At 43.5% G+C, this 27,877-nt stretch overlaps 1 protein-coding gene across 2 annotated transcripts; it reads right to left on the bottom strand.

The window, feature by feature from the left end:
- Positions 1 to 87: 87 nt before the first annotated feature.
- LOC112245449 (protein FAM107B) lies at positions 88 to 27,877 on the bottom strand. 2 transcript variants are annotated; one of them, XM_024413575.2, is made up of 4 exons: positions 27,684 to 27,877; positions 9,637 to 9,811; positions 7,437 to 7,593; positions 88 to 1,118 (listed from the first exon to the last, which is right to left on the bottom strand). In XM_024413575.2, exons 2-4 carry the CDS (start codon positions 9,762 to 9,764, stop codon positions 999 to 1,001), a joined length of 405 nt encoding a protein of 134 aa, XP_024269343.1. In that variant the 5' UTR covers positions 9,765 to 9,811; positions 27,684 to 27,877; the 3' UTR covers positions 88 to 998. The 2 variants fall into 2 exon arrangements, with proteins under 2 accessions (XP_024269343.1, XP_024269342.1); XM_024413574.2 differs by lacking the exon at positions 27,684 to 27,877 and adding an exon at positions 27,282 to 27,551.

The raw sequence follows: 27,877 nt of genomic DNA on the forward strand, positions 1-27,877 counted from the left end.
TTTTTGCAAAGCAATGATGACGCCACGTGTTTCCTTGCAGGTAACAATGGTTGACAGAGGAAGAACAATTATTCCAACCACCACCACTGATTTAATGTCACTTTTATTCATACAAAAAAACCAATTACAGAAACCATTATAATTATAGAAAGAAAAGTCTCACACTTGAAAGGGGTTCTAGTATTGCTTCAAATAGCATTAGCTGAGGAAGTGGTATGTTGGAGATAAAAAATAAAAAAGTAACCTGGGTGTTTTTTCACACAAACACTCGTCCTGTCCTGCTCAGGTTCCACACATTGAGCTGTAAAACTAAACAGATGTCTCACACACTCCCTACATGGGGCTAAAATACTACAAACAAACATAAATAACAGCACATTAATTTGGCATTTTTACAAAACACAGTTTTAAGAGTCCATCCAGTGTCCGCTTTTCTATTCTGGGTTCTGAAAATGAAAACAACAATAACAGAAGGAGAACTTTCTGTGGCCGGAGAGAGAGGAGCAAACAGGAGAGAGGGAATGGAAACTGTGTGGGTTCTGTTTGTCCCTGCATCAGGCTTCCCAAGAAGACTGGTTGACTGTCCATGTGTAGCATGTTCCGTGTTTTGTGTCCATGTTAAGTCTCCTCTCTGTCTGTGTGTTGAGTGGAGATGCTGATGTGAGTACTACAGCAGGCAGACAAAGCAGTCTGTAGTCTATAGGGGATTCTCTTCTCTGCAAAGTCTGTCTGTTGGTGAGAGAAGCTGACGTGGTTAAGTTTCCTTGGTCACTGCCTGTGGTGAGTGCTGTAGCAGACAGACAAAGAGGTCTGTAGTACTGTTGGTATTTAGTAGGCAGACAAAATTGTCTATAGTCTTTCTCAACAGGGTCGGAAAAATCAGAATCAGGAAGTGAATTCCACCTCAGATGACATGTGCCATAGACTCTGCACAAACACACCTCTATGTACACAGTTGCCCTCTCCTTCTCTCTCAAACATTCCCCCCCCATGGGCCCCTAAGTGGTACGTTCCTCCCCATTAGCCTCCTGCTTGGTCCTCCTAAGATTGCTCTTCATCTTCACAAACTCAGGGGTGTTCTCCTGCTCCTCCTCATCCTTCTGCTGGTCCAACTCCAGCTAAACACAGACAGAGAAGTATGTTAGGTTAAATATTAGTACAAGTACATTTTAGCTTGTAAACTCAACAAAAAAAGAATCTTCCCTTGTTCAGGACCCTATCTTTCAAAATTCTTCAGAGTAAAGGCATTAAACAGTTTCCCATGCTTGTTCAATGAACCATAAACAATTAAATGAACATGCACCTGTGGAACGGTCGTTAAGACACTAACAGCTTACAGACGGTAGACAAATAAGGTCATAGTTATGAAAACTTAGGACACTAAAGAGGCCTTTCTACTGACTCTGAAAAAAACCCACAAAAAAAGATGCCCAGGGTCCCTGCTCATCTGTGTGAACGTGCCTTAGGCATGCTGCAAGAAGGCATAAGGACTGCAGATGTGGCCAGGTCAATAAATTGCTATGTCCATACTGTGAGACGCCTAAGACAGCGCTACAGGGAGACAGGACGGACATGATTGTCCTCGCAGTGGCAGACAACGTGTAACACCTACACAGGATCGACAGGTACAAGATGGCAACAACAACTGCCCAAGTTACATCAGGAATGTACAATCGCTCCATCAGTGCTCAGACTGTCCGCAATAGGCTGAGAGAGGCTGGACTGAGGGCTTGTAGGCCTGTTGTAAGGCAGGTCTTCACCAGACATCACCAGCAACAACGTCGCCTATAGGCACAAACCCACCGTCGCTGGACCAGACAGGACTGGAAAAAGTGCTCTTCACTGACGAGTCGCGGTTTTGTCTCACCAGGGGTAATGGTCGGATTCACGTTTATTGTCGAAGGAATGAGAGTTACAGAAGCCTGTACTCTGGAGCGGGATCGATTTGGAGGCGGGGCGGCGTATCACAGCATCATCGGACTGATCCTGTTGTCATTGCAGGCAATCTCAACGCTATGCGTTACAGGGAAGACATCCTCCTCCCTCATGTGGTACCCTTGTTGGATCGGAGGGTGAGGGGAGGGCTTGGGCCATTCCCCCCAGAAATGTCCGGGAACTTGCAGTTGCCTTGGTGGAAGAGTGGGGTAACCTCTCACAGCAAGAACTGGCAAATCTGATGCAGTCCATGAGGAGGAGATGCACTGCAGTGCTTGCAGTTGGTGGCCACACCAGATACTGACTGTTACTTTTGAACTTGTTCAGTTTATGTCTCAGTTGTTGAATCTTATGTTCATACAAATATTTACACATATCAAGTTTGCTAAAACTTAACACAGTTGACAGTGAGAGGACGTTTCTTTTTTTGCTGAGTTTAGGTGTGTGTGTGTGTGTGTGTGTGTGTGTGTTGAGCAACCAGTATTGTATCAGGGTGATCTGTGTGTGAGACTTGGGCTATGGTGGTCATACCATTTTGTCAGACGGTGTTTGTCAAGCAAATAACTGCCAATCTCACGGTAATTAACAAACACATTTAGCATCACCTGGCTTCCATGCATAGCCTACAAGCCACTGATGCAGACCTTTGGAACATTTTGGTAGATTTTTAAAAAGTCAAATAAATCCATGTAATATAGCATAGACAATAAATCCATTATTTATTTTAGATAGGTCTAAAGAAACATGATATGAAGAAAATGTAGTCTATTTCAGAAGAACAGAATAGCATACTCTGAGTTGTCCTTATGTTAGGCCCTGATCTGGCTATTGCATATGGCTATGGGCTACACTAGTTCATTTGGCAGACAATATTTGCTTAGATTTCTGTGGCATTCTTTTATGTCATTTTATAGTATTGATGGGTTCTGACTCCTAAACTTGAAACATTTTTAAATATCAGGTATCCTATGGAAATGAGGAGTGCTATAGTCTGGTTTCTACACCACAAGTTAATGGTTATCTGTAGGAGGAATGTATATGGTGGAGGCAATTAAGCTTGGAATGTATTGAGTAATGGAAAGGCAATCACATGGTTGCAGTCACTGATAAAGGTGGAGAGATGTGGATTAGTGAGGAATGGGGGCCAGGGTCAGGTCACATTAAGGGAGAAGAAACAGTTTATTGTCTGCATCACTTAAATTCCTACCTAGCAATAAAGATGTAATGTTTAGAGGGAAGGAGGATACTTCACCCAAATAGGGAGGGAGGATACTTCACCCAAATAGGGAGGGAGGATACTTCACCCAAATAGGGAGGGAGGATACTTCACCCAAATAGGGAGGGAGGATACTTCACCCAAATAGGGAGGGAGGATACTTCACCCAAATAGGGAGGGAGGATACTTCACCCAAATAGGGAGGGAGGATACTTCACCCAAATAGGGAGGGAGGATACTTCACCCAAATAGGGAGGGAGGATACTTCACCCAAATAGGGAGGGAGGATACTTCACCCAAATAGGGAGGGAGGATACTTCACCCAAATAGGGAGGGAGGATACTTCACCCAAATAGGGAGGGAGGATACTTCACCCAAATAGGGAGGGAGGATACTTCACCCAAATAGGGAGGGAGGATACTTCACCCAAATAGGGAGGGAGGATACTTCACCCAAATAGGGAGGGAGGATACTTCACCCAAATAGGGAGGGAGGATACTTCACCCAAATAGGGAGGGAGGATACTTCACCCAAATAGGGAGGGAGGATACTTCACCCAAATAGGGAGGGAGGATACTTCACCCAAATAGGGAGGGAGGATACTTCACCCAAATAGGGAGGGAGGATACTTCACCCAAATAGGGAGGGAGGATACTTCACCCAAATAGGGAGGGAGGATACTTCACCCAAATAGGGAGGGAGGATACTTCACCCAAATAGGGAGGGAGGATACTTCACCCAAATAGGGAGGGAGGATACTTCACCCAAATAGGGAGGGAGGATACTTCACCCAAAGACAGACAGACAGACAGACAGAGACAGACAGACAGACATGTGTGGAGGAAACATGTCTTAGTCTTTCAGCTGTTTGACCCATTGAGTAAATAAACTTGGTTTGAGCTTTACTAATCATTGGTGAGTTTTTACTCTATTTAGAAACAAACAGTATCAAGAATACATTTGAACATAGCTGAAAAAAGTAGAAAGGATATTGTCTCCAAACGATTTGAGGGAGTGCATACATTCGGCTACTCTGTGTTGAGCAGTTAACAAAGAAACAAGTCCTGCTATATGCTTCATTTAGAGTTATTAATGTAACTTTAGATGCGATACAAATGTTGGGCTATATGTTTTGATTTGTACAAGGCTGCATGATGCAACTAATGAAGGCTCTGCTTAGTTTTTTTTTTGCGCAGGCTGCACACACTTCATCAGTCTCTCATTCACAATTTGACAAGTACTTGGTAAAGCCTCAAATTTCCCGGCCAGTCCATGCCTTCTGTGGCCAGTGGCTGTTGTGCTCTTGGGCTGAATATAATACTTATAAATGCCTTGTCCCGTCTGTGTGCTCCCAAGCACCTCTCACTCACATGGCTCACCCAGCAAAAACAGGGATTTAGACATTTTTGCAATAAATATAAATTCATTTTTTTATTATAAGTATTCAGACCCTTTACTCAGTACTTTGTTAAAGCACCCTTGGCAGCGATTACAGCCTCGAGTCTTCTTGGGAATGACTCTACAAGCTTGCCACACCTATAATTTGAGGAGTTTCTCCCATTCTTCTGTGCAGATCCTCTTGAGCTCTGTCAGGTTGGATGGGGAGCGTCGCTGCACACCTATTTTCAGGTCTCTCTAGAGATGTTCGATCAGGTTCAAGTCCGGGCTCTGGCTGGGCCACTGGTTCCGAAGCCAGTCCTTTATTGACGTGGTTGTGTGTATAGGGTCGTTGTCTTGATGGAAGGTGAACCGTCGCCCCAGTCTGAGCGCTTTGGAGCAGGTTTTCATCAAGAATATCTCTGTACTTTGCTCCGTTCATCTTTCCCTCGATCCTGACTAGTCTCCTAGTCCCTGCTGCTGAAAATCATCCCTACAGCATGATGCTGCCACCACCATGCTTCAATGTAGGGATGGTGCCAGCTTTCCTGAAGCCTTGACGCTTGGCATTCAGGCCAAAGAGTTCAATCTTGGTTTCTTAAGACCAGAGAATCTTGTTTCTCATGGTCAGAGTCCTTTAGGTGCCTTTTGGTAAACTCCAAGTGGGCTGTCATGTGCCTTTTACTGAGGAGTGGCTCCCATCAGGCCACTCTACCGGGCAGCCAGCTCTAGGAAGAGTCTTGGGGGTTCCAAACGTCTTCCATTTAAGAATGATTGAGGCCACTGTGTTCTTGGGGACCTTTAATGCTGCATAAATTTTTTGTGTGATCTGTGCCTCGACACAATCCTGTATCAGAGCTCTATGGATAATTCATTCAACCACATGGCTTGGTTTTGTTATGACATGCACTGTCAACTGTGGGATCTTATATAGACAGGTGTGTGTCTTTCCAAATCATGTCCAATCAATTGAATTGACCACATGTGGACTCCAATCAAGTTGTAGAAACATCTTAAGGCTGATCAATGGAAACAGGATATACCGGAGCTAAATTGCGAGTCTCATAGCAAAGGGTCTGTTTTTTTATTAGTAATACATTTGCTGAATTCTGAAAAAACATTTTCACTTTGTCAATATGGTGTGTTGTGTAGATTGATGAGGATTTGTTTTTATTTAATTTTAGATTAAGGCTGTAACGTAAAGACTTTTTCCAAATGTTAAGGTCTGAATACTTTCCGAATACACTGTATTCTCAATGTAGCTCATCCTAATATACCTACTACTGTACATACCATTTTATTTTCCAAACTATATACGTACCACATATTTATACTCCGGATTCTCACATGCTCACAAATATATCTACTTGGATTGTTATTTCTTATTTAGATTTTTATTTTTATTATTTGTATATTTGCGAGACATTCGACTGCACTGATGGAGCTGTAACATACCCATTTTGCTTCACCTGCCATAACACCTGCAAATCTGTGTACGAGACCAATGAACTTTGAGTTGATTTCTCACACTCTGTCATGAATTATCTTCATAAGGCATTGGGCCACCATGAGCCAGAACAGCTTCAATGCAACTTGGCATTAGGGTTAGGCGATTAAAAAAACCTGGATACCGTCTCTGTACCATACCGGGTATTACTGAAAGTGCACAAGGGTGTGCCCTTTCATTTTGGTTTTAGATTACACTTTTTTTAATGCATAAAACTATTTAGGCAACAGGGATCTTGATCGAGGAGGGGATTGAATGTATCTTCTGTAACCACTTAGCTAGTAGGTTAGCAAACCAAATGGATACCTGCAGCCCTGAGCTGGATAGGATTTATTTAACATCTTAGATTTCTTATAGTTATACTTAATTTATAGTTATAAGCAGTGGCGTATCATGCACCCCCAACCTCCTCAAAAATAAAATCATATATATTTAAACGGTATTGAAAATCATACTCTCTGTATTTCAAAATACCCTGGTATACAGTATATTGCCCAAGCCTAATAGGAATAGATTCTACAAGTGTCTGGAACTCTTATTGGAGGGATTCAACACCATTCAACACCATTCTGTATCAGGTGCGGCTCCAGAAAATCTCCCATAAATGTACAATTAGGTCGAGATCTGGAGACTGAGACGACCCAGGTTCATGGTTTACATCGTTTTCATGCTCAACAAATTTAGTGACCACTCGTGCCCTGTGGATGTGGGCAGTGTCATACTATGGGGGCATAGCCATGACAGCCAAAATAATGGCCTGCCCAGTACTTTTATACATTACCCTAAGCCTGATGGGATTTTAATTGCTTAAAGGCACCGTGCAGGCAAATGTGATTTCGATGTGTTTTATATATGTTCCCACACCACGAGGTTGGAATAATACTGTGAAAATTATGATAACGCCCTTTCAGTGTAAGAGCCGCTTGAAAAGACCACCTGAAATTTCAGCCTGCTTTGCTGGGGTGGAGTTTTTGCCTGCCTGGTGATGTCACCAGGCGGTAAATTAGTCAGACCAATAAGAGAATTCCAAACCTCTTCCAATAATAGCTAGTTTTCCCTTTCCCACTCAGACCACTCCCAGACAGTCCTAACAAAAATCTTGCTTGAGAAATTGCTCTTTGCTAAGAACCTGTTATTTTCAATTAAAATGGTTATATATATATATATATATATAAATAAAAATCACAGTATATTTGTTACCCAGATAAATAAAGGACCAATGCAGCCGTTTTTAACTCAGGAATCACCTGTGTGGAATAACCTGCTTTCAGTATACGTTGTATCCCTCATTTACTCAAGTGTTTCCATTATGTTAGCAGTTACCTGTAGGTTTACAGTGTTGGGTGTGTGTAAGTATCACAGTGTGTGTGTGCGGAGGCATGTGTGTGTGAATGTGTTTACCTGTTCTAGTTTCTGTTGTCTCTTCATTAATTCTATCTCCAGGTCGCTCCTCTTGGTGTGGGCCTCCTGCTCCTCCCTCTGGGCCTTGAGAACCTGCTCTCTCTTCCTCAGCTCCAGAACCTTCTGGAGCTCTGGCTTGTTCTGGGGAGCTAGGCCCCTAGGAGAAACAACCAATTGCAGGAGCTGTTAGTACAAACATCCTCTTTCATAATATAACTCCCTTTCTTTTACTCCAAATTCTGAGAAGTGACTTGAGCAGTCCCCTTACTGACATGCCATTGATGAAACAGGCGTTTCCATTTTGTTGTTACGCACCTGTGTCGAGTTGGAGGTTTTATGATTTCAAAATGTCTCTGACTACGGCCATGACATAAACACAGACCCCAGCCACCCCTGCAGTCAGCTAATGATCGAATAAGTAACTGCAGCATAAGTGTGTTTGTGTTACAGTTAGAACATAGGTAGTTAGGGAAGAGTAAGAGACTCTGAGGGGGATGGTGTAGCATACTGGTTAAGAGCGTTGGGCCAGTAACCAAACAGTCGCTGGTTCGAATCCCTGAGCCGGCGAATAGTAATAATCGTCCGTTCTATCCTTGAGCAAGGCAGTTAACCCCCAACAAGAACTGCTCCCTGGGCTCTGATGACGTGGAAGTTGATTAAGGCAGCTCCACGCACCGCTCTGATTCAAAGAAGTTGAATGCATTCAGTTGTGGAACTGACTAGGTATCCCCCTTACATAACGTTCCTTACCATCCCTGGCTCTCATCATCATCACCACCACCATGACTAATCCACTTTAAACCAAATTTTTAAAAATCCTCTCAAGTTCCCCCTCACATCCTTTCTTCCCTTCCTTCATACTCCAGAGCTCTGTGTTCATGTCCATAATGCACATGGTTCTGTGCAACGTGCTAACAGGCCGGACACAGTGATGTACAGCTGTCAACAGTACACACTGTGTTCATGTCCATAATGCACATGGTTCTGTGCAGCGTGCTAACAGGCCGGACACAGTGATGTACAGCTGTCAACAGTACACACTGTGTTCATGTCCATAATGCACATGGTTCTGTGCAGCGTGCTAACAGGCCGGACACAGTGATGTACAGCTGTCAACAGTACACACTGTGTTCATGTCCATAATGCACATGGTTCTGTGCAGCGTGCTAACAGGCCGGACACAGTGATGTACAGCTGTCAACAGTACACACTGTGTTCATACATACAGACAGACATACATATACATAAACACAACAAGGCTTTGAGCATCTGTCCATTCAGAGTGAGAGGAAAAAGACACCCTTTGAGCCTCAGCACTGATGGTGTGAATCAAAGCCACACACAGTCATGCATGCAAGCACACACGCATAACCAGTGTGAATTGCAGCCACGGTCCATTCTGTAACTTACATTTTCCCAAGTGGCAATTCAAGGTATTACAAAACCATTCAGCCAAAAATATTTTTCTCAATTCACCGAGATCCATCCATTTATTCTACCCACCCACTCAAGTGCAGAACTGTTCACTGGAAACGTACGTTTTAGATTGTAAAAAAGATGGTTGTGATTGTACTGCTATCATAATATTGGGTCAGCAGGAACCTTTACATGCAGTAAGTACAAGTTGATATGTAATAATTCTGAGACAGTAGAAGGAAATAAAGGTTTTATATAATAACTCATTAAAAGTTTCATGCATTAAGGTTTACATGGCAGTACTGTTATGCATCTCCCACAGGGGTATCCCCAATACACTGTCATAGCATAGCAACACGCTGCATTAGCACGCAGTCACACACTTCTAACAGATTCAGGATCAGCTGACTCAACCCTCAACCCTAACCTTAACCAATAGATGGAAATCAACACAATCAAACGGTAGGCAAGGATAAACCTTTGAACCTCTGTGTGCAGAGTTGAACGCCAGGGTTATATACTGTTCATGTCAACCTCATGAATGGCTTGGATCTCATCCATCCACGGTATGAGCCAGGATGTATTTCTACCACAACACAGTGATCTGCCCTGGGTGAGTCAGTCAAAAGGAAGATAAACTGTTGTTGTATGAATAGAAACGTTACCGTTGCCCTCTCGATTAAGACGAGGATCAGTGTATAGACAGCTGGGAAATAAAATGTAGTAGAAACAGGAGAAGGAAGAGAAGTGCGTGTTGCCCCAGTGTTGTTCCCAGTCCCCTTACATCTTCTGGTTCATCATGAGTTCTCGATGGAGGTCTTGGTGGTTTCTGGAGCCCTTGACTGGGTTCAACAGCTTCTTGGGTTTGATCATCTCCTCACAGTCCCCCTCCAGATAGTCCGGCTCAGCCATCACACTCCTGCCCCGAGACAGAGACAGACCTGGGTCCACACACTGATCTGACGAGGGGAGAAGACGGGATTCAATATGTTATTAGTCATTTATTATACATCTCAATTCATGGATTCATTTACACACTGTAATGGTCAACTATACCAGCTCTCTTTCACACAAACATGTCAAAATCAGGCTTCAGCTCTGGATGCTATCGAGACATCCATCTGTTTAATGCACCGAGACATTCCGACCCTCACTACTGAGAGGTTGGAGTTACATAATCATTCCATTCCACTAGAGGAATGTTCTATTCTCCAGAATGAGGAAAACATCTGCATAGAGACTCTCACAGACAGGGCTGGTTCCAAGCATAAGTGACATAAGCTGTCACCTTACTGCAGAATACCGACCAGGCACATTGGGTACATGCCAAAGGGCCCTGACCCCCAGGGGGACCCCATTGATTTTGATATGTCATGCTAATAATATATCTGCATGAGAATGACTAAGTGATTAGAAAATGTGTAGAATTACAGAAAATATGCTTAAAAACAAAAAATTATTCTGTCTAAAGGGGGGCCACTAAAATGTTGTGCCACAAGGTGAGGGGCCCCCCAACCAAATCTCGCTTCGGTCCCCCAAAAGGCTAGAGCTGGCGCTGCTCACAGATATTGCTGGCACCAACAAGCCTATATCCATCAAAATATCACCTTTATATGGATATACTACATTTATCATCCAGAGATGGAATTACTTGATTACAGACATACAATACAGTCCCTAAGATAATCAGCCATCAACTCAAATAGGGAGTAGTCCCATTACCGATTCTAATGTCTCACAAACTGATTTGAATATCCAAATAGGTTACACATTTCCATTAGTCCTACATAGATTTGATCATCTATATAGATCAGAGTACAATTTCCTGCAGCCACCAAATTAATGTAAAATGTATGGATAATATATACAGCATGTTTATTTAAGACCATTTCTCCCTGGAGACAATTCCATATTATCATACCAAATCTTCTTATTGTACTTTGCATGAAAAGCATATGAAGAGTTATCACGACACAGACAGTCTGCATAACAATAACAAAACACACTGCATATGCAAAAATCCCCCCCATTGTCCTTTCATTATAAAACGGTACTTTAACCGGTAACACATTTAAGCATAATAAAGACTGGTTAAAATGGGTCAAATTATCTAGACATTGGGAAATCTATCAACGGTTCTCCAATTTACTCTGCAGTAGGTGAGGGAAGACAGGTATTCTTCATAGTAGCCATCTCAACTGTTGATTTAAAGTCAGAATAAGCTAACAGACTTCCCACTTAAATAGCTCAATTTGAACACTAGACAGGGGAGGAGAGATTCACTACTGCTGTGTTCCCTGTGCGTGCAGCTGTCCTACTGAGGTTAGAGCAAAGCGGCTGGTTGGAATGAACTATGATGAAATGTGATATTACCTGTACACGGCATCCCCTCACACACACACACACACACACACACACACACAGTTCATATTTTATCTATTGACCTGGAAATAACTTTAATGACAAAGCTCGTCTCTTTCTCAGAGATTAAAGGTCAGCCAGGAGTATAATTAGCACATTCCAAGAATAGGTGCATTTATGAATGGCTTTTGTAAGTAGGCCAAAAACACCAAAATGGGATTTTATAACTGTGTGTAGATTACTTAGGTAGTGGTAAGATTTCATAGCCTGACATAAAAAGTATTCTCATGATTTGTTCATCATCATCATGCAGCGTAGGCTACAGGGCCCAAAACATGTCATCTGAGACACAGGCATGCTAGGCTACAGGGCCCAAAACATGTCATCTGAGACACAGGCATGCTAGGCTACAGGGCCCAAAACATGTCATCTGAGACATAGGCATGCTAGGCTACATACCATTTTTTTAAACTTAATTGGAAACTTTAAGTGCATTTCTAGTCTGCGTGTAGACCTGTGTTAAAGAAACAACAACAACGCTGGGAAACGGCGAGCATGGAGCTGTAATACAGTACGGACAGGTTCTCAATTTACTGTTGACAGTTAGAATAGTAGAATACACAAGGTGTGATTTAGAACTGTGGTTGTGTATCAGTAGTTTCTCGTTATGTCAGTCACTGACACATTCACTCAATTAGCAATGTCAGCTAACAATTTTTAGATTGGCCGTTAGACTAACTTACCAGCTATCTAAACCTATTGATTATGATCGTCATTCTCACTCACTAGGGGGCGGTTGGTGAAGAGAGCCACTGAGGAGAGCTGTAATGTTTACATCTCAACATTAGAGGTCACCGCTGCCTCACATCCCAGAGACGAACAAAGAGCCAGTTGCATAACAAAGAGGTGGATAATAAGAAAAACATCTCTCTCAAGTTTAGACTGATCTTTTTCTCCGGCGAGGGCCAGATGTAGATCTCATTATGGGAGACAGAAAACAGCCATTGTGTTTTACACCCTGTGGGGGTAAAAATGTTTGGTAGTCATAAATCAAACATTACCCCTATATATTTCACATGAAGGCGAATACGCAGTGTGTGTCTGTGTTCAAGTTTTAGGTCACATGCACAAGTACAGTGAAATGCTTAACTTGCAAGCCCCAACCAAAAGTGTAGTATTCAATATCAAAAAAAGTACAACAAATAAAATGTTAAAAAAAACATGAGAAATAAGAGAGGAAGCTATATACACATGGTCAGTGCCAGTACCACATGTACAATGTGCAGGAATACAGGAGTATTGGGGTAGATATGTACATGTAGGCAGGGATTAGGAGAAAGTGACTGATAGCATGATAAATAATGATAATAGTAAACAGTATGGCAGCAGCATAAGTGGTGGGTGGGCATGTGCGAGAGTGTGTCTATGTTAGTGTGTAAGTGTGTGGGTGTGAGTGCGCAAGAGTGTCAGTGTAGGCGGTTATACAATACATGTAAACAGGGCACTGTGTGTGTGTGTATATGCGTGTTGCTGCCAAGTATATCAAAAGCAATACCCTTTAGTGTGAGCAGCAGGGGGTAGTGGAGCAACCAGGCTGGGGGTATTGAGAAAGCATCCGTTCGCTTAACACATCTGGTGCCACTTCCTCTTTGCCCCAGGGGAAGAGTAAGTGACATTGGGAGTTGAAAGAGCCCAGGCTAGTCCCAGACGGGCTGTATCTCATATTCTAAAATGGCTTCTCCACCTCATCTCCTTTTCTTCATGATCAATTATCTGGCATGACCTGACTGATGAAAACATAGTGCTGGAAATCTACCTGTGTTTTTAGAGAGGATACAAGGGAAGGAAGCCATTTTAGAGTGTGGAGTCATGTCCTCTCCCTTCTTGCCTGGGACAGACCGCTAAGCGCAAACTTTAAAGTTGTGAAAATTCAGTGCAACTTCCAGTGCGCTTTTTATTGTGACCACTGAGGCTGTACTCGCTTTAAGTTACTGTTTTAACAGTGGTCAAGTAGGCTACTGTTGCTATTTGATCATAATATAGGCCTACCAGTGGCCCTACCATGAAAATCAATGGAGAAAATGCATCCCATAACGCATGGAAATATCTGTTCTATCATTCAGCCTACAGTAGCAGCCAAAGTGTGGTGTTCAATGTAGGCCTACAGGGTTTAGAAGAAAAAAAATGCAGGGCTTGACATTAACCTGTTTATCCACTTGTCCTTCAGACAAGGAGGTAACTGAACATGTTTGACGCAAGAAACCACAAAATTAACTCCCATACTATTATTACAGCGAATCAGGCAAATTATGCTACCCTCCTATTGGCTACTTAGTCTTGAATAAACCGTCTCAAAATACAACACTTCCCCTTTTAAGACAAAAATAAAATCTTTATCTGACTCGCTTTTCAAATATGTCTGGAAATGTACACGTTTTGGGCTCTTGTAGGAAGCAATTGCTAACTTCTATAACTGGGCTAATAATGCACTAACTAGCAAAGGATATGAACAAAATGTGCCTACGTGGCTACATGCAGCTCTCACTTTGATCTCAAAACAAGCGCATCTGCTCACGACTGCTCATGCTGTAAACACAGTTCAGTTCAAAGTAAATTGCACAGACCCATATATGGCAATGGTCCATTTGCATATAGTTCTAATGCAGCTCTGATTGGATATGCTGCACCGGTCTGTGTAGAGTATGGGTATGGCCTGAGTCGTCCCAGTCAATGAAATAGAATCCTACAGATGAGTTCTGCTTACAACAAAATCTCTAACATAGTTTGTTTTGTTTCGGTATGTTGCATTGAAAGTGGCTAATATTGCGTTGATTCGATCACAATTGCCACAGTAAAAGGTAAATGTTGATTGTGTTAACAGGGAAAACTTCAGAAAGTTGAGTGAAGTTCAATATCGTGCTTCTCTGCGTGGCAGTCCTGGGGAGCTGCACGGCAGTCTTGGGCGCGCAGGGCATGGGTGTGACATGCTGCCACAAGACTTTCTCACTACAATACCGTCACAGAGAGCAAAAGACAGAAAGAGAGAGAGAGAGAGTAAAACACACATGCCCTCCCATCTTATCCTGTGGGACATACAGCATCTTGTCAACACCATGACCGAAATATGATTTTAGGCTGAAAGAAATAAACAGCTTTCAAGCAGTGTGAGCGTGTGTGTAGAGGACTTTTTAGAAGTGCACTTCCTGCTATTCCAGGCATCCCCATTAAAGCAGCTCTTTCATGTTTATAGGTGTAGGAACCAGGTGGCAAGTGCGTGATTCTCCAGTCAGACCCGACACCTCACTACAGAGGAACTAATACTCTACAAAAACACTGCTACATGGTCAGATGACACTGACATACACAGAGAGAAGGGGAATTAAACCTTGGTATGCATCTTCTTGTTTACTCTTTCCATGTAGAACCCTCCCACAACCTCTACGTTATGCTGTGTGTAAGGGACACTGGGAAACCAGGGGGCGGGAGAGAGGAAAGGTCAAAATTAACAGAGATAGAGACATTGAGAGAAAGAGAGCGGAACTAGCCCATTCATTACAATCAGAGGCTGTCAACATCTCAAAGCAATACTAGTGAGTGAACTAATGGGTGAGTACTTTCTCAAGGGTGGTCACTTGTGTTTGCATTTATAAGGAGTAAGAGAGAGAGGAAGGGATGGAGTGACTGAGCGTGTATAAAGTAGGTGTGTGTGTGTGAGAGAGAGTCACTGAGTCTACACTAGCAGGCTGCATTAGAGTTAATTGAATGACAGTCTTGGCACTGCACAGGGCTACTGCACCAGAACAGATTGTCCTTCACTGGGACTGCATGAACTAACAGCTAAACTCACGCGCACACTTCCACTTCCTGTTGTTGGCCTTGTGTCTATGATGGTGAGAGTGATGACTGGTCTCCATGGTGATGGAGGAAAAAAAGACAATTGAGAAGAAGTTGAGATGATTCGGACCAAAAGACTCAAAGAATGAGGGGTGGGGACACTTGCTTCGTGCGAGGTCATAGGTTGAAAGAAAGTAAGAGATTATAAAACCCTTCCTCTTCGTCCATGTGGTGCCGATGTCCTCATTAGAGAGACCAGCTGGCGGCCTGCTTTACCATATGACCCCCTGCCCCCCCCCACACAACACACACACACACACACTTAGTCATGAAGAAATCCCTGATTAAAAAAGAGATATACAGCCTTCTAACTGACAGAGGCAGATGGGGGGATGAGGAGGTGTTGGAGAAAGAGTTATATGTGGACCAGTGATGTTTAGCAGTGCAGATGTTGTTTCTCACTCAGCACATCCACCTAGAATGAGTTTCGGCGGGCTGCGGTCTGGTTTGTATTTCCTGTCCTAGAGCGAGAATAGCAGAGAATTCTAGGGTCTCAGCCCTGAATGATTGCTGGGAAACACCCCTCCCCAGTTTCAAAGTAGGGTGGGGGCCTATACACAATCAAATGTTTCTCAGGATACACACCCACATAGAGCAGCGTGAGTCATGACAGCGGGAGTTGTGTGAGTCATGATCTGTGTCAGAGTCAGAGCCCTCTAACATTAGAAATACTGAAACATCCAAAATGGAACGTTTGTGAACTCTATTCAGCCCGGATGTCATTCCACAGGGAATAGTGAAAAAGTGCAACACACATCCTATCAGTGTCAGCCTAATGCTGAGAGATTATTACAGCTACCAGCCAGTAGACACACAACAACAATCATGTCTACGGCACAGAGAATGTCTGTTCTCAAACACACAGTTCTTGACACCTGCAGCATGTGCAAACTGGTGTTTCTGGGAAGAAAACTGCAGCAACAGGATTTCCCAACCATGACCTAAGCACTTAACTCACTACATGGTACACAAGGGCAGTGTACAGCACATGATAGTATACTTGCTCATAAAATGTATTCAATATAAGCCTACTCATAAGAGGGCTGAATCAGTTACGAGCATATTGAGTTAGGATAGATAGCTTTGTACAGAAACCAATCTGCAGAGAGATGTTCTCTCCCTCTCTGTGCCACACCCAGACCTCTTCCTGTGCGGCAATCTGCACACTGTACAGAGAGATGGCTCCACTTTCTGTGTACTCTTTCACAATTTCCTGTTGATAGGAGTGTTGTCTCATACTAAGTAACTAACTAATCAACCTAACTAACGAACTAACTAACTCACCAGTCCCAGTTCTACATTAAAACCAAATGTCTCTCTGAAGCCTCGGAAGACAAACCGTCTGTTCTTAGTTAAACTCAGATTTTCTGAGGCACCGAGTGTGGTATTTAGCCACGAGCAGTAGCCTGTCTAAGTTGGACACAAAATAGACAGTGAGGGAAATCCCCTGCTGATCCCCTGCTGATTTTGTACATTTTACCAATTTTAAAAATGGTAGGTTTATTTGAACAGTGAGACAGAATAACAAAAGAACTGTCAATCTCCCTCGGCCTGGGGCTCCATGCAAGATCTCACCTCGGAGTTGCAATGATCATGAGAACGGTGCGGAATCAGCCCAGAACTACACAGGAGGATCTTGTCAATGATCTCAAGGCAGCTGGGACCATAGTCACCAAGAAAACAATTGGTAACACACTACGCCATGAAGGCCTGAAATCCTGCAGCACCCGCAAGGTCCCCCTGCTCAAGAAAGCACATAAACAGTGGGGCAAAAAAGTATTTAGTCAGCCACCAATTGTGCAAGTTCTCCCACTTAAAAAGATGAGGCCTGCAATTTATCATAGTTGAAGTGTACCTATGACAGACAAAATGAGAAGAAAAAAATCCAGAAAAATCACATTGTAGGATTTTTTATGAATTTATTTGCAAATTATGGTGGAAAATAAGTATTTGGTCACCTACAAACAAGCAAGATTTCTGGCTCTCACAGACCTGTAACTTCTACTTTAAGAGGCTCCTCTGTCCTCCACTCTTTACCTGTATTAATGGTACCTGTTTGAACTTGTTATTAGTATAAAAGACACCTGTCCACAACCTCAAACAGTCACACTCCAAACTCCACTATGGCCAAGACCAAAGAGCTGTCAAAGGACACCAGAAACAAAATTGTAGACCTGCACCAGGCTGGGAAGACTGAATCTGCAATATAGGTAAGCAGCTTGGTTTGAAGAAATCAACTGTGGGAGCAATTATTAGGAAATGGAAGACATACAAGACCACTGATAATCTCCCTCGATCTGGGGCTCCACGCAAGATCTCACCCCGTGGGGTCAAAATGATCACAAGAACGGTGAGCAAAAATCCCAGAACCACACGGGGGGACCTAGTGAATGACCTGCAGAGAGATTTGGGACCAAAGTAACAAAGCCTACCACCAGTAACACACTACGCCGCCAGGGACTCAAATCCTGCAGTGCCAGAAGTGTCCCCCTGCTTAAGCCAGTACATGTCAAATAAAATAAAATTTTATTTGTCACATACACATGGTTAGCAGATGTTAATGCGAGTGTAGCGAAATGCTTGTGCTTCTAGTTCCGACAGTGCAGTAATAACCAACAAGTAATCTAACTAACAATTCCAAAACTACTGTCTTATGCACAGTGTAAGGGGATAAAGAATATGTACATAAGGATATATGAATGAGTGATGGTACAGAGCAGCATAGGCAAGATACAGTAGCTGATATCGAGTACAGTATATACATATGAGATGAGTATGTAAACAATGTGGCATAGTTAAAGTGGCTAGTGATACATGTATTACATAAGGATGCAGTCGATGGTATAGAGTACAGTATATACGTATGCATATGAGATGAATAATGTAGGGTATGTAAACATTATATAAGGTAGCATTGTTTAAAGTGGCTAGTGATATATTTACATCATTTCCCATCAATTCCCATTATTAAAGTGGCTGGAGTTGTGTCAGTGTCATTGTGTTGGCAGTGTTACACCCCTGAAAACAGGGGAGAAATAATCACGAGAGTGATACGGTGTTGTATTCTCAAAACGTTTAGTTCAATCATTTCACAAAAGTAACACATTACAAAACAACAGAAAATCCATTATACAACTAACACAGCAAAATATCTTATTAACAACGTACATGTTCATTCACAATCGACATAAAATGCCAGCTACTCTCAGTACGATGCTATTCTTCACTTCAACCGAGCAGGGCTAATATTACTCTCTTCAAACTTAACTCTAACTTCCTCAAGACGTTACTAAGGCACACCTTAAACACTCTTGACATGTTAGTGAGTTATAACATTTAAATTACTATTTTTATCATCAATAAAGTACCTGAAAACAGGGGAGAAATAATCACTAGTGATATGGTGTTGTATTCTCAAAACGTTTAGTTCAATGAGAAAAGACCGCGATTTTCCCCAGGAATATGGGTGGAGACCAGAGCAATCGATCTCCGGCTCATAGATTAAGAGCATTTCGTAGATGACAGATGAACACTTTTAGGCACCACAAAATAAAGTAATCAATATAACATTTACACATTACTCTCACAATTCGTACCCTTTGACAGATTTTAACACAATTATATGAATGTTATCAATCTCTATCAACTAATACTGAATGCATCTTCTTAACCTTAGATGTTTTAAGATCCTCACATACTATGAACTTACTCATACTTTTTAATGTATAACAGGCTATGAATATTTCCTTTACCCTGTTACAGCAGCAGCCACTCAATGTTAGGGGTGGCTGTTTAACAGTCTGATGGCCTTGAGATAGAAGCTGTTTTTCAGTCTCTCGGTCCCAGCTTTGATGCACCTGTACTGACCTCGCCTTCTGGATGATAGCGGGGTGAACAGGCAGTGGCTCGGGTGGTTGATGTCCTTGATGATCTTTATGGCCTTCCTGTAACATCGGGTGGTGTAGGTGTCCTGGAGGGCAGGTAGTTTGCCCCCGGTGATGCGTTGTGCAGACCTCACTACCCTCTGGAGAGCCTTACGGTTGAGGGCGGTGCAGTTGCCATACCAGGCGGTGATACAGCCCGCCAGGATGCTCTCGATTGTGCATCTGTAGAAGTTTGTGAGTGCTTTTGGTGACAAGCCGAATTTCTTCAGCCTCCTGAGGTTGAAGAGGCGCTGCTGCGCCTTCCTCACGATGCTGTCTGTGTGAGTGGACCAATTCAGTTTGTCTGTGATGTGTATGCCGAGGAACTTAAAACTTGCTACCCTCTCCACTACTGTTCCATCGATGTGGATGGGGGTGTTCCCTCTGCTGTTTCCTGAAGTCCACAATCATCTCCTTAGTTTTGTTGACGTTGAGTGTGAGGTTATTTTCCTGACACCACACTCCGAGGGCCCTCACCTCCTCCCTGTAGGCCGTCTCGTCGTTGTTGGTAATCAAGCCTACCACTGTTGTGTCGTCCGCAAACTTGATTGAGTTGGAGGCGTGCGTGGCCACGCAGTCGTGGGTGAACAGGGAGTACAGGAGAGGGCTCAGAACGCACCCCTGTGGGGCCCCAGTGTTGAGGATCAGCGGGGAGGAGATGTTGTTGCCTACCCTCACCACCTGGGGGCGGCCCGTCAGGAAGTCCAGTACCCAGTTGCACAGGGCGGGGTCGAGACCCAGGGTCTCGAGCTTGATGACGAGCTTGGAGGGTACTATGGTGTTGAATGCCGAGCTGTAGTCGATGAACAGCATTCTCACATAGGTATTCCTCTTGTCCAGATGGGTTAGGGCAGTGTGCAGTGTGGTTGAGATTGCATCGTCTGTGGACCTATTTGGGCGGTAAGCAAATTGGAGTGGGTCAAGGGTGTCAGGTAGGGTGGAGGTGATATGGTCCTTGACTAGTCTCTCAAAGCACTTCATGATGACGGATGTGAGTGCTACGGGGCGGTAGTCGTTTAGCTCAGTTACCTTAGCTTTCTTGGGAACAGGAACAATGGTGGCCGGATTGATTGAATATGTCCGTAAACACACCGGCCAGCTGGTCTGCGCATGCTCTGAGGGCGCGGCTGGGGATGCCGTCTGGGCCTGCAGCCTTGCGAGGGTTAACACGTTTAAATGTCTTACTCACCTCGGCTGCAGTGAAGGAGAGACCGCATGTTTTCGTTGCAGGCCGTGTCAGTGGCACTGTATTGTCCTCAAAGCGGGCAAAAAAGTTATTTAGTCTGCCTGGGAGCAAGACATCCTGGTCCGTGACTGGGCTGGATTTCTTTCTGTAGTCCGTGATTGACTGTAGACCCTGCCACATGCCTCGTGTCTGAGCCGTTGAATTGAGATTCTACTTTGTCTCTGTACTGACGCTTAGTTGTTTGATAGCCTTGCGGAGGGAATAGCTGCACTGTTTGTATTCGGTCATGTTACCAGACACCTTGCCCAGATTAAAAGCAGTGGTTCGCGCATTCAGTTTCACGCGAATGCTGCCATCAATCCACGGTTTCTGGTTAGGGAATGTTTTAATTGTTGCTATGGGAACGACATCTTCAACGCACGTTCTAATGAACTCGCACACCGAATCAGCGTATTCGTCAATATTGTTATCTGACGCAATACGAAACATCTCCCAGTCCACATGATGGAAGCAGTCTTGGAGTGTGGAGTCAGCTTGGTCAGACCAGCGTTGGACAGACCTCAGCGAGGGAGCCTCTTGTTTTAGTTTCTGTCTGTAGGCAGGGATCAACAAAATGGAGTCGTGGTCAGCTTTTCCGAAAGGGGGGCGGGGCAGGGCCTTATATGCGTCGCGGAAGTTAGAGTAACAATGATCCAAGGTCTTTCCACCCCTGGTTGCGCAATCGATATGCTGATAAAATTTAGGGAGTCTTGTTTTCAGATTAGCCTTGTTAAAATCCCCAGCTACAATGAATTGCAGCCTCCGGATATATGGTTTCCAGTTTGCAGAGAGTTAAATAAAGTACGTTCAGAGCCATCGATGTGTCTGCTTGGGGGGGGGGGATATATACGGCTGTGATTATAATCGAAGAGAATTCTCTTGGTAGATAATGCGGTCTACATTTGATTGTGAGGAATTCTAAATCAGGTGAACAGAAGGATTTGAGTTCCTGTATGTTTCTTTCATCACACCATGTCACGTTAGCCATAAGGCATACGCCCCCGCCCCTCTTCTTAGAGGGTCCAGGCCCATCTGAAGTTTGCTAGAGAGCATTTGGATGATCCAGAAGAAGATTGGGAGAATGTCATATGGTCAGATGAAACCAAAATATAACTTTTTGGTAAAAACTCAACTTGTCGTGTTTGGAGGACAAAGAATGCTGAGTTGCATCCAAAGAACACCATACCTACTGTGAAACATGGGGGTGGAAACATCATGCTTTGGGGCCGTTTTTCTGCAAAGGGACCAGGACGACTGGTCTTATTATACTTATTTTCCACCATAATTTGCAAATAAATTCATTAAAAATCCTACAATGTGATTTTCTGGATTTTTTTTCTCTCATTTTATCTGTCATAGTTGAAGTGTACCTATGATGAAAATTACAGGCCTCTCTCATCTTTAAGTGGGAGAACTTGCACAATTGGTGGCTGACTAAATACTTTTTTGCCCCACTGTAGATGCCCATCTGAAGTTTGCCAATGAACATCTGAATGATTCAGAGGGCAACTGGGTGAAAGTGTTGTGGTCAGATGAGACCAAAATGCAGCTGTTTGGCATCAACTCAACTCGCTGTGTTTGGAAGAGGAGGAATGCTGCCTATGACCCCAAGAACACCATCCACATCGTCAAACATGGAGGTGGAAACATTATGCTTTGGGGGTGTTTTTCTGCTAAGGGGACAGGACAACTTCACCGCATCAAAGGGACGATGGACAGGGCCATGTACCGTCAAATCTTGGGTGAGAACCGCCTTCCCTCAGCCAGGGCATTGAAAATGGGTCATGGATGGGTATTCCAGCATGACAATGACCCAAAACACACGGCCAAGGCTACAAAGGAGTGGCTCAAGAAGAAGCACATTAAGGTCCTGGAGTGGCCTAGCCAGTCTGCAGACCTTAATCCCATAGAAAATCTGTGCAAACGTCAGCCTCGAAACCTTAATGACTTGGAGAAGATCTGCAAAGAGGAGTGGGACAAAATCCCTCCTGAGATGTGTGCAAACCTGGTGGCCAACTACAAGAAACGTCTGACCTCTGATTTCCAACAAGGGTTTTGCCACCAAGTACTAAGTCATGTTTTGCAGAGGGGTCAAATACTTATTTCCCTCATTAAAATGCAAATCAATTTATAACATTTTTGACATGCGTTTTTCTGGATTTTCTGTTGTTGTTATTCTGTCTCTCACTGTTCAAATAAACCTACCATTAAAATTAGACTGATCATTTCTTTGTCAGTGGGCAAACATACAAAATCAGCAGGGGATCAATTACTTTTTTCCCTCACTGTAAACTGGGATGTCATGTTCCTGCCTCTTTGTTAAGAGTTGTCTTTAAAGCAGAGGCTTGTGTTATCACTCACTCACACACACGTTGTAACAGGCAGGGTGATAGACAGATTATGGAGTGAATGGAGCTCATTGAAAAGGCAGAGACATCAGTTTGAGTCACGCCATAGGAATGTGATGAACCTACAGAACTATTCTAATACTGGAGCATGACCGTAGCCACACACCTCCGAACAGAGGATGGTAGAGGAGTGAGATACAGATGGCTGGGTAACCAAACACCTGTCCTCCAGACAAGTGAAAATCTAAGCAGATATACACACACACACCTGGACACCTGCCCCACAAAATAAAGTGATGGGGTTGGGGTAGAGAGGCAGTTTGGGGAGACAACTGTCCCACTCTCCTGTCCCCCTGACACAATGGCTGCTCTATGAGCCAGATATACACGCTCACAGTTGGCACCAACACATGCTAACATAGGAATGCTCAAGGTATATCTGACCAACCAGATCTCTTCACTGTATTTCAGACACCACTGCCAGGAGGAAGGACTTTACTACAACAGTCACACAAACACAGTTAGAACAGACAGTCAGACACTTGCATCACTCTTATTGGCTGAGGCCAGTGGTGAGCGAAGACGGTAGGGTGGATTAGGTGTCTTTTGTTTACATACTGCTGGAATTTTTTTAAATTTTTTTTTTACTGTTACCGTTAGCAACACGACAGACTACCGTTACAGATAAAGACAGATGAACGTACCACACTGGCAATAAACACACACAGAACACGGTAATGACACAAACATTAATTGAACACATGGGTCACCAAACAACCAGGTGACCCAAACACACTAATAGTTATCATACATAGTCTTTGTTCTCGTGTGTTATGTTGTCTAAATTGCAGCACAAATTAGGAGCTGTAACATAGCAACACACAATACACAGACAAAAAATGTTTTCCCTATCCTTTTGTCAACAAGCTATTTATCAATTATGGCACTGGAAGTCTTCCCCATTATAATACGTATGGACAGTTAGTTGGCCTACTCTGACTGACCTCAAAGACTACAGTAATGTACCTCCATTCTGAACAGAGACTGTCTGTGTCTGTGTGTCTGTGTTACTAATAAGACAGGATCATGTCGGGATTCAGCCAGGAGGTTTTAATCCAATTCATGTAGCTCAGACTCCCCATCTCCTGTATACTTTAACCCAACAAGCACTCTTACTGTAGGGAGGGGTGCTTTTAGTCTTGTGTGTGTGTGTAAAATCAATTTGTGAAATACAGAGTGGCCTGTTCAGTAATGGTACTTTATTCTGATTGAGGCTCCTGGCACAATGAAGGGAAATCAATGCCGAGCCATAGAGAAGCTGTGTGTTTGTTCCTTGCCATAAAACATTTTCAGAGAGGTAGTATTAATATGTAACATTAAAAACCTGTTTGTGATTAAAGGGATACTTCGGGATTTTGGCAGAGGCCCTTTATCTACTTCCCCAGAGTCAGATAAACTCATAGATACCATTTTTATGTCTCTGTGTGCAGTTTGAAGGAAGTTGCTGACTAGCCCAATTGCTAACTAACATTAGCACAATAACTGGAAGTCAATGGGTATCAATGGTATAGGTGATTAGGGAAGGGGAGAGACCATGCCCCCTCAAACCTCAATACCGGAGCTGTGCAGCAATAATGTGTATCGGTGCCAGCTTCAAATTAGTGGACTCAGCCATTTTCGACTGACAGGTGTATAAAATTGAGCACAGCCATGCAATCTCCATAGACAAACATTGGCAGTAGAATGGCATTACTGAAGAGCTCAGTGATTTTCAACGTGGCACCGTCATAGGAGGCCACCTTTCAACAAGTCAGTTCATCAAATTTCTGCCCTGCTAGAGCTGCCTCAGTCAACTCTAAGTGCTATTATTGTGAAGTGGAAACGTCTAGGAGAAACAACGGCTCAGCCGCGAAGTGGTAGGCCACACAAGCTCACAGAACTGGACCGCCGAGTGCTGAAGAGCGTAAAAATCATCATCAGCAGCCGCACACAAGCCTAAGATCAACATGCGTAATGCCAAGCATCGGCTGGAGTAAAGCTCGCCGGAGAGAAGAATCACGCTTCATCCTCTGGCAGTCCGACAGACAAATCTGGGTTGGCAGATGCCAGGAGAACACTACCTTCCCAAATGCATAGTGCCAACTGTAAAGTTTGGTGGAGGAGGAATAATGGTCTGGGACTGTTTTTCATGGTTCGGGCTAGGCCCCTTAGTTCCAGTGAAGGGAAATCTTAACGCTACTGCAAACAATGACATTCTAGACGATCCTGTGCTTCCAACTTTGTGGCAACAGTTTGGGGAAGGCCCTTTCCTGTTTCAGCATGACAATGACAATGCCCCCGTGCACAAAGCGAGGGCCATACAATAATGGTTTGTCGAGATCGATGTAGAAGAACTTGACTGGCCTGCACAGAGCCCTGACATCAACCCCATCAACACCTTTGGGATGAATTGGAACGCCGACTGCGAGCCAGGCCTAATCGCCCAACATCAGTGCCCGACCTCTTGTGGCTGAATGGAAGCAAGCCTCCGCAGCAATGTTCTACCATCTAGTGGAAAGCTTTCCCAGAAAAGTGGAGGCTGTTATAGCAACAAAGGGTGCCCAACTCCATTAATGCTCATGGTTTTTGGGGCGGCAGGGTAGCCTAGTGGTTAGAGCGTTGGACTAGTAACCGGAGGGTTGCAAGTTCAAACCCCCGAGCTGACAAGGTACAAATCTGTCGTTCTGCCCCTGAACAGGCAGTTAACCCACTGTTCCTAGGCAGTCATTGAAAATAAGAATTTGTTCTTAACTGACTTGCCAGGTTAAATAAAAAGCACATGTCCACATACTGTACTTGTGTTCATGTAGTCTATTTCTCCCTCATTGCATAGACACCTTGCAGAGTTTATAGGTTTCATAGGTTTACAGTGTAGCCTGTGGTTTTTACAGTGTACGTTATTCATATAAATTCATTGGTTTAAACTTCCTGTCTGTATATTGTGTGTAGCGTCTGTCAGTATATTACCCATATCCACAAAGCGTGTCAGAGTAGGAGTGCTGATCTAGGGTCAGGTTCCTACCTGTACATATAATTGTATTCATTATGATTTAAAAGGAGAAACTAATCCTAGATCATCAGCACTCCTACTCAGAGAGTCTACACAAACAGAGAGGAAGACATAGAGAAGCAACACGGTATACATTCCTGCTCATAAATACAAATCGTATTTGATTGTCCCTCTAACCACATTGACATCAATGTAATCGAAAATCACATCAAACAGAAGGACACGGGAAATTAAATAAGAGCGAGCGAGAGAGAGACATGGAGGTAAGTGTGCAGCATGGGCTGGATGTCTGGGGCTCAGGTCAGTCTGCTGACTAATGAACATGGATGTCCTACTGCACAGAGACATTACACAATGACTGATGTATATAGAGGACCCTAAACACACACATGTGCATTTTAGGAATGTATCGGATTACGTCCAAAAGGAAAAAGGCACCTGTAACTGCCCTACTGCCATAGTCCATTCACAATACCTGAGACAAGGACACACTCCATTTCAGCATACCTGAGAGCAACATTTCTTTGTGGGGTATTCCTGCATGCTGCAGTTGGTAATGTAGAGTATATCCTTGATAATCACTGGGGATGATGATATGGAGAACCCCCTACCAGTGTGTGTGTGTGTGTTGGGGGGGGCATGATGAACAGAGAAAGAGCAGGGCCAGGAGGTGGAGAGAGTGAGATAGAGAAAAGAGAGAAAGGGAAGGGCAGTTCAAAGATCAGAAAACAGATGTAAAGCGTTCAGTTTATTCATTTCTAAATGACTACCACGTGTTGGGCCTTTCCCCTCATCCTCACTCACTCTCAACTCTGTGCAATTTACACATTCATATTCTGTATTTCTTATTTACATGTACTGTAGCTCTCTTTCACTCAGCTCCTCTCTTCCACCCCTCTCCGGTAGTTGATTACTGAAAGTGAAGTTCTGAGAAATGACTCAAGACAATGACTTCCTCTCTGACCCAATAACTTACAAACTTTTGGCATTGCAAGCAAGATTTACTTCTGAGTTCCGAATGCATGTATACTCCAACTACTATCTGTGGAATATAATACTTTACGGCCTTCAAGATGGAATCTCTCTCCTGTACCCAGTGGGCTATGCTACAGATCTGTCTAGTACATATGAAATATCTGGGTTGAGTGTGGTTAAAGTTTGACAAAAGGTAGCTAGCTATCAGTCATTAGAACCCCTACGCTATAACTGACCACAGGGACAAGTCTGATTGCATAAAAGATCAAATGTCACAGACACAAGACATAGGGCACACACACACACACACACACACACACACACACACCAGGAGTGTCATGTCTCTCTGGTTGACAGTGAAAGGTCAGTGTGTCAGAGAAGACTAGGGCCATGTGCTCCAGACCTGCAGAACAGAGTGATTCATCACTGACTGTCTATGCTGTACACACTGATACAATCTCATACCCAATTGTTTACTCAGACCTCAGCTATCCAACTCAAAACTAACAAAAGGCAGCTAAGATGGATGTAGGTAGCCCACTTCAGTGACAATGTGTATAGCCTATAAACCAATCTGTATATTATGTCAAATAGTTCAATAAATCACTCACACACATTGATTCATACGATTTCAATAAGTCTAGGGCATCTTACTTTCTCCAACAGGTTCCATAAACTCATTGGTTAAAGTCCTGAAGTTGATAATGACTGGATTGATTGGAGGTAGACAGATGGGCGAAACAACGGTCTTATTCTGAATCTCTTCTGCTTCTTTCTTCACTGTCCCGTTAGCGAAACAATACGCGCTTTTAAAGCAACAATGACTCCCGAGTTTCTGTTTCGCAATATCTCCGTTTCTATAGCCTCAAATTGAACACTTCTTATCAGGGCGGCGTTGTTTCAAGAAAATCAAACAAATCTAGATGATTAAATCGGGCACTACACGCGGCCCGATGGATAGGCTATAGCCAAAGCACACACGCTGCTTTGTGTGTGCGCTCATGAAACAGACACAACTGAAACAGACAGACAAAACGAAAACATACACATACATACCTAAAATCGATCCCGACGCTACTTCTCCAAGTCGACTAGTTAAATAATTAAAAGGGCAAAGTGGTTTTGAGCCTCATCAGTGCTTCTCCAGATCACTTCTCCGTTTAGGTGTGTCTGCGAATCTGATTTTGTGCTTCTATGAAACTGTTCAACTGCCCTACATACACATTCGGCCCATAGAACATTTAAATGAA

This window comes from Oncorhynchus tshawytscha, linkage group LG06, assembly GCF_018296145.1.
Source record: "Oncorhynchus tshawytscha isolate Ot180627B linkage group LG06, Otsh_v2.0, whole genome shotgun sequence".
Taxonomy (NCBI): Eukaryota; Metazoa; Chordata; class Actinopteri; order Salmoniformes; family Salmonidae; genus Oncorhynchus; species Oncorhynchus tshawytscha.

Bases quoted from the DNA above. Each gene is read 5' to 3' on its own strand.
- LOC112245449 (XM_024413574.2), bottom strand. The intron at 7,594-9,636 runs GTAAGGGGACTG...TGTTTCTCCTAG, and splicing joins CTCATGATGAACCAGAAGAT to GGGCCTAGCTCCCCAGAACA. The intron at 1,119-7,436 runs GTAAACACATTC...GTCTGTGTTTAG, and splicing joins GACAACAGAAACTAGAACAG to CTGGAGTTGGACCAGCAGAA.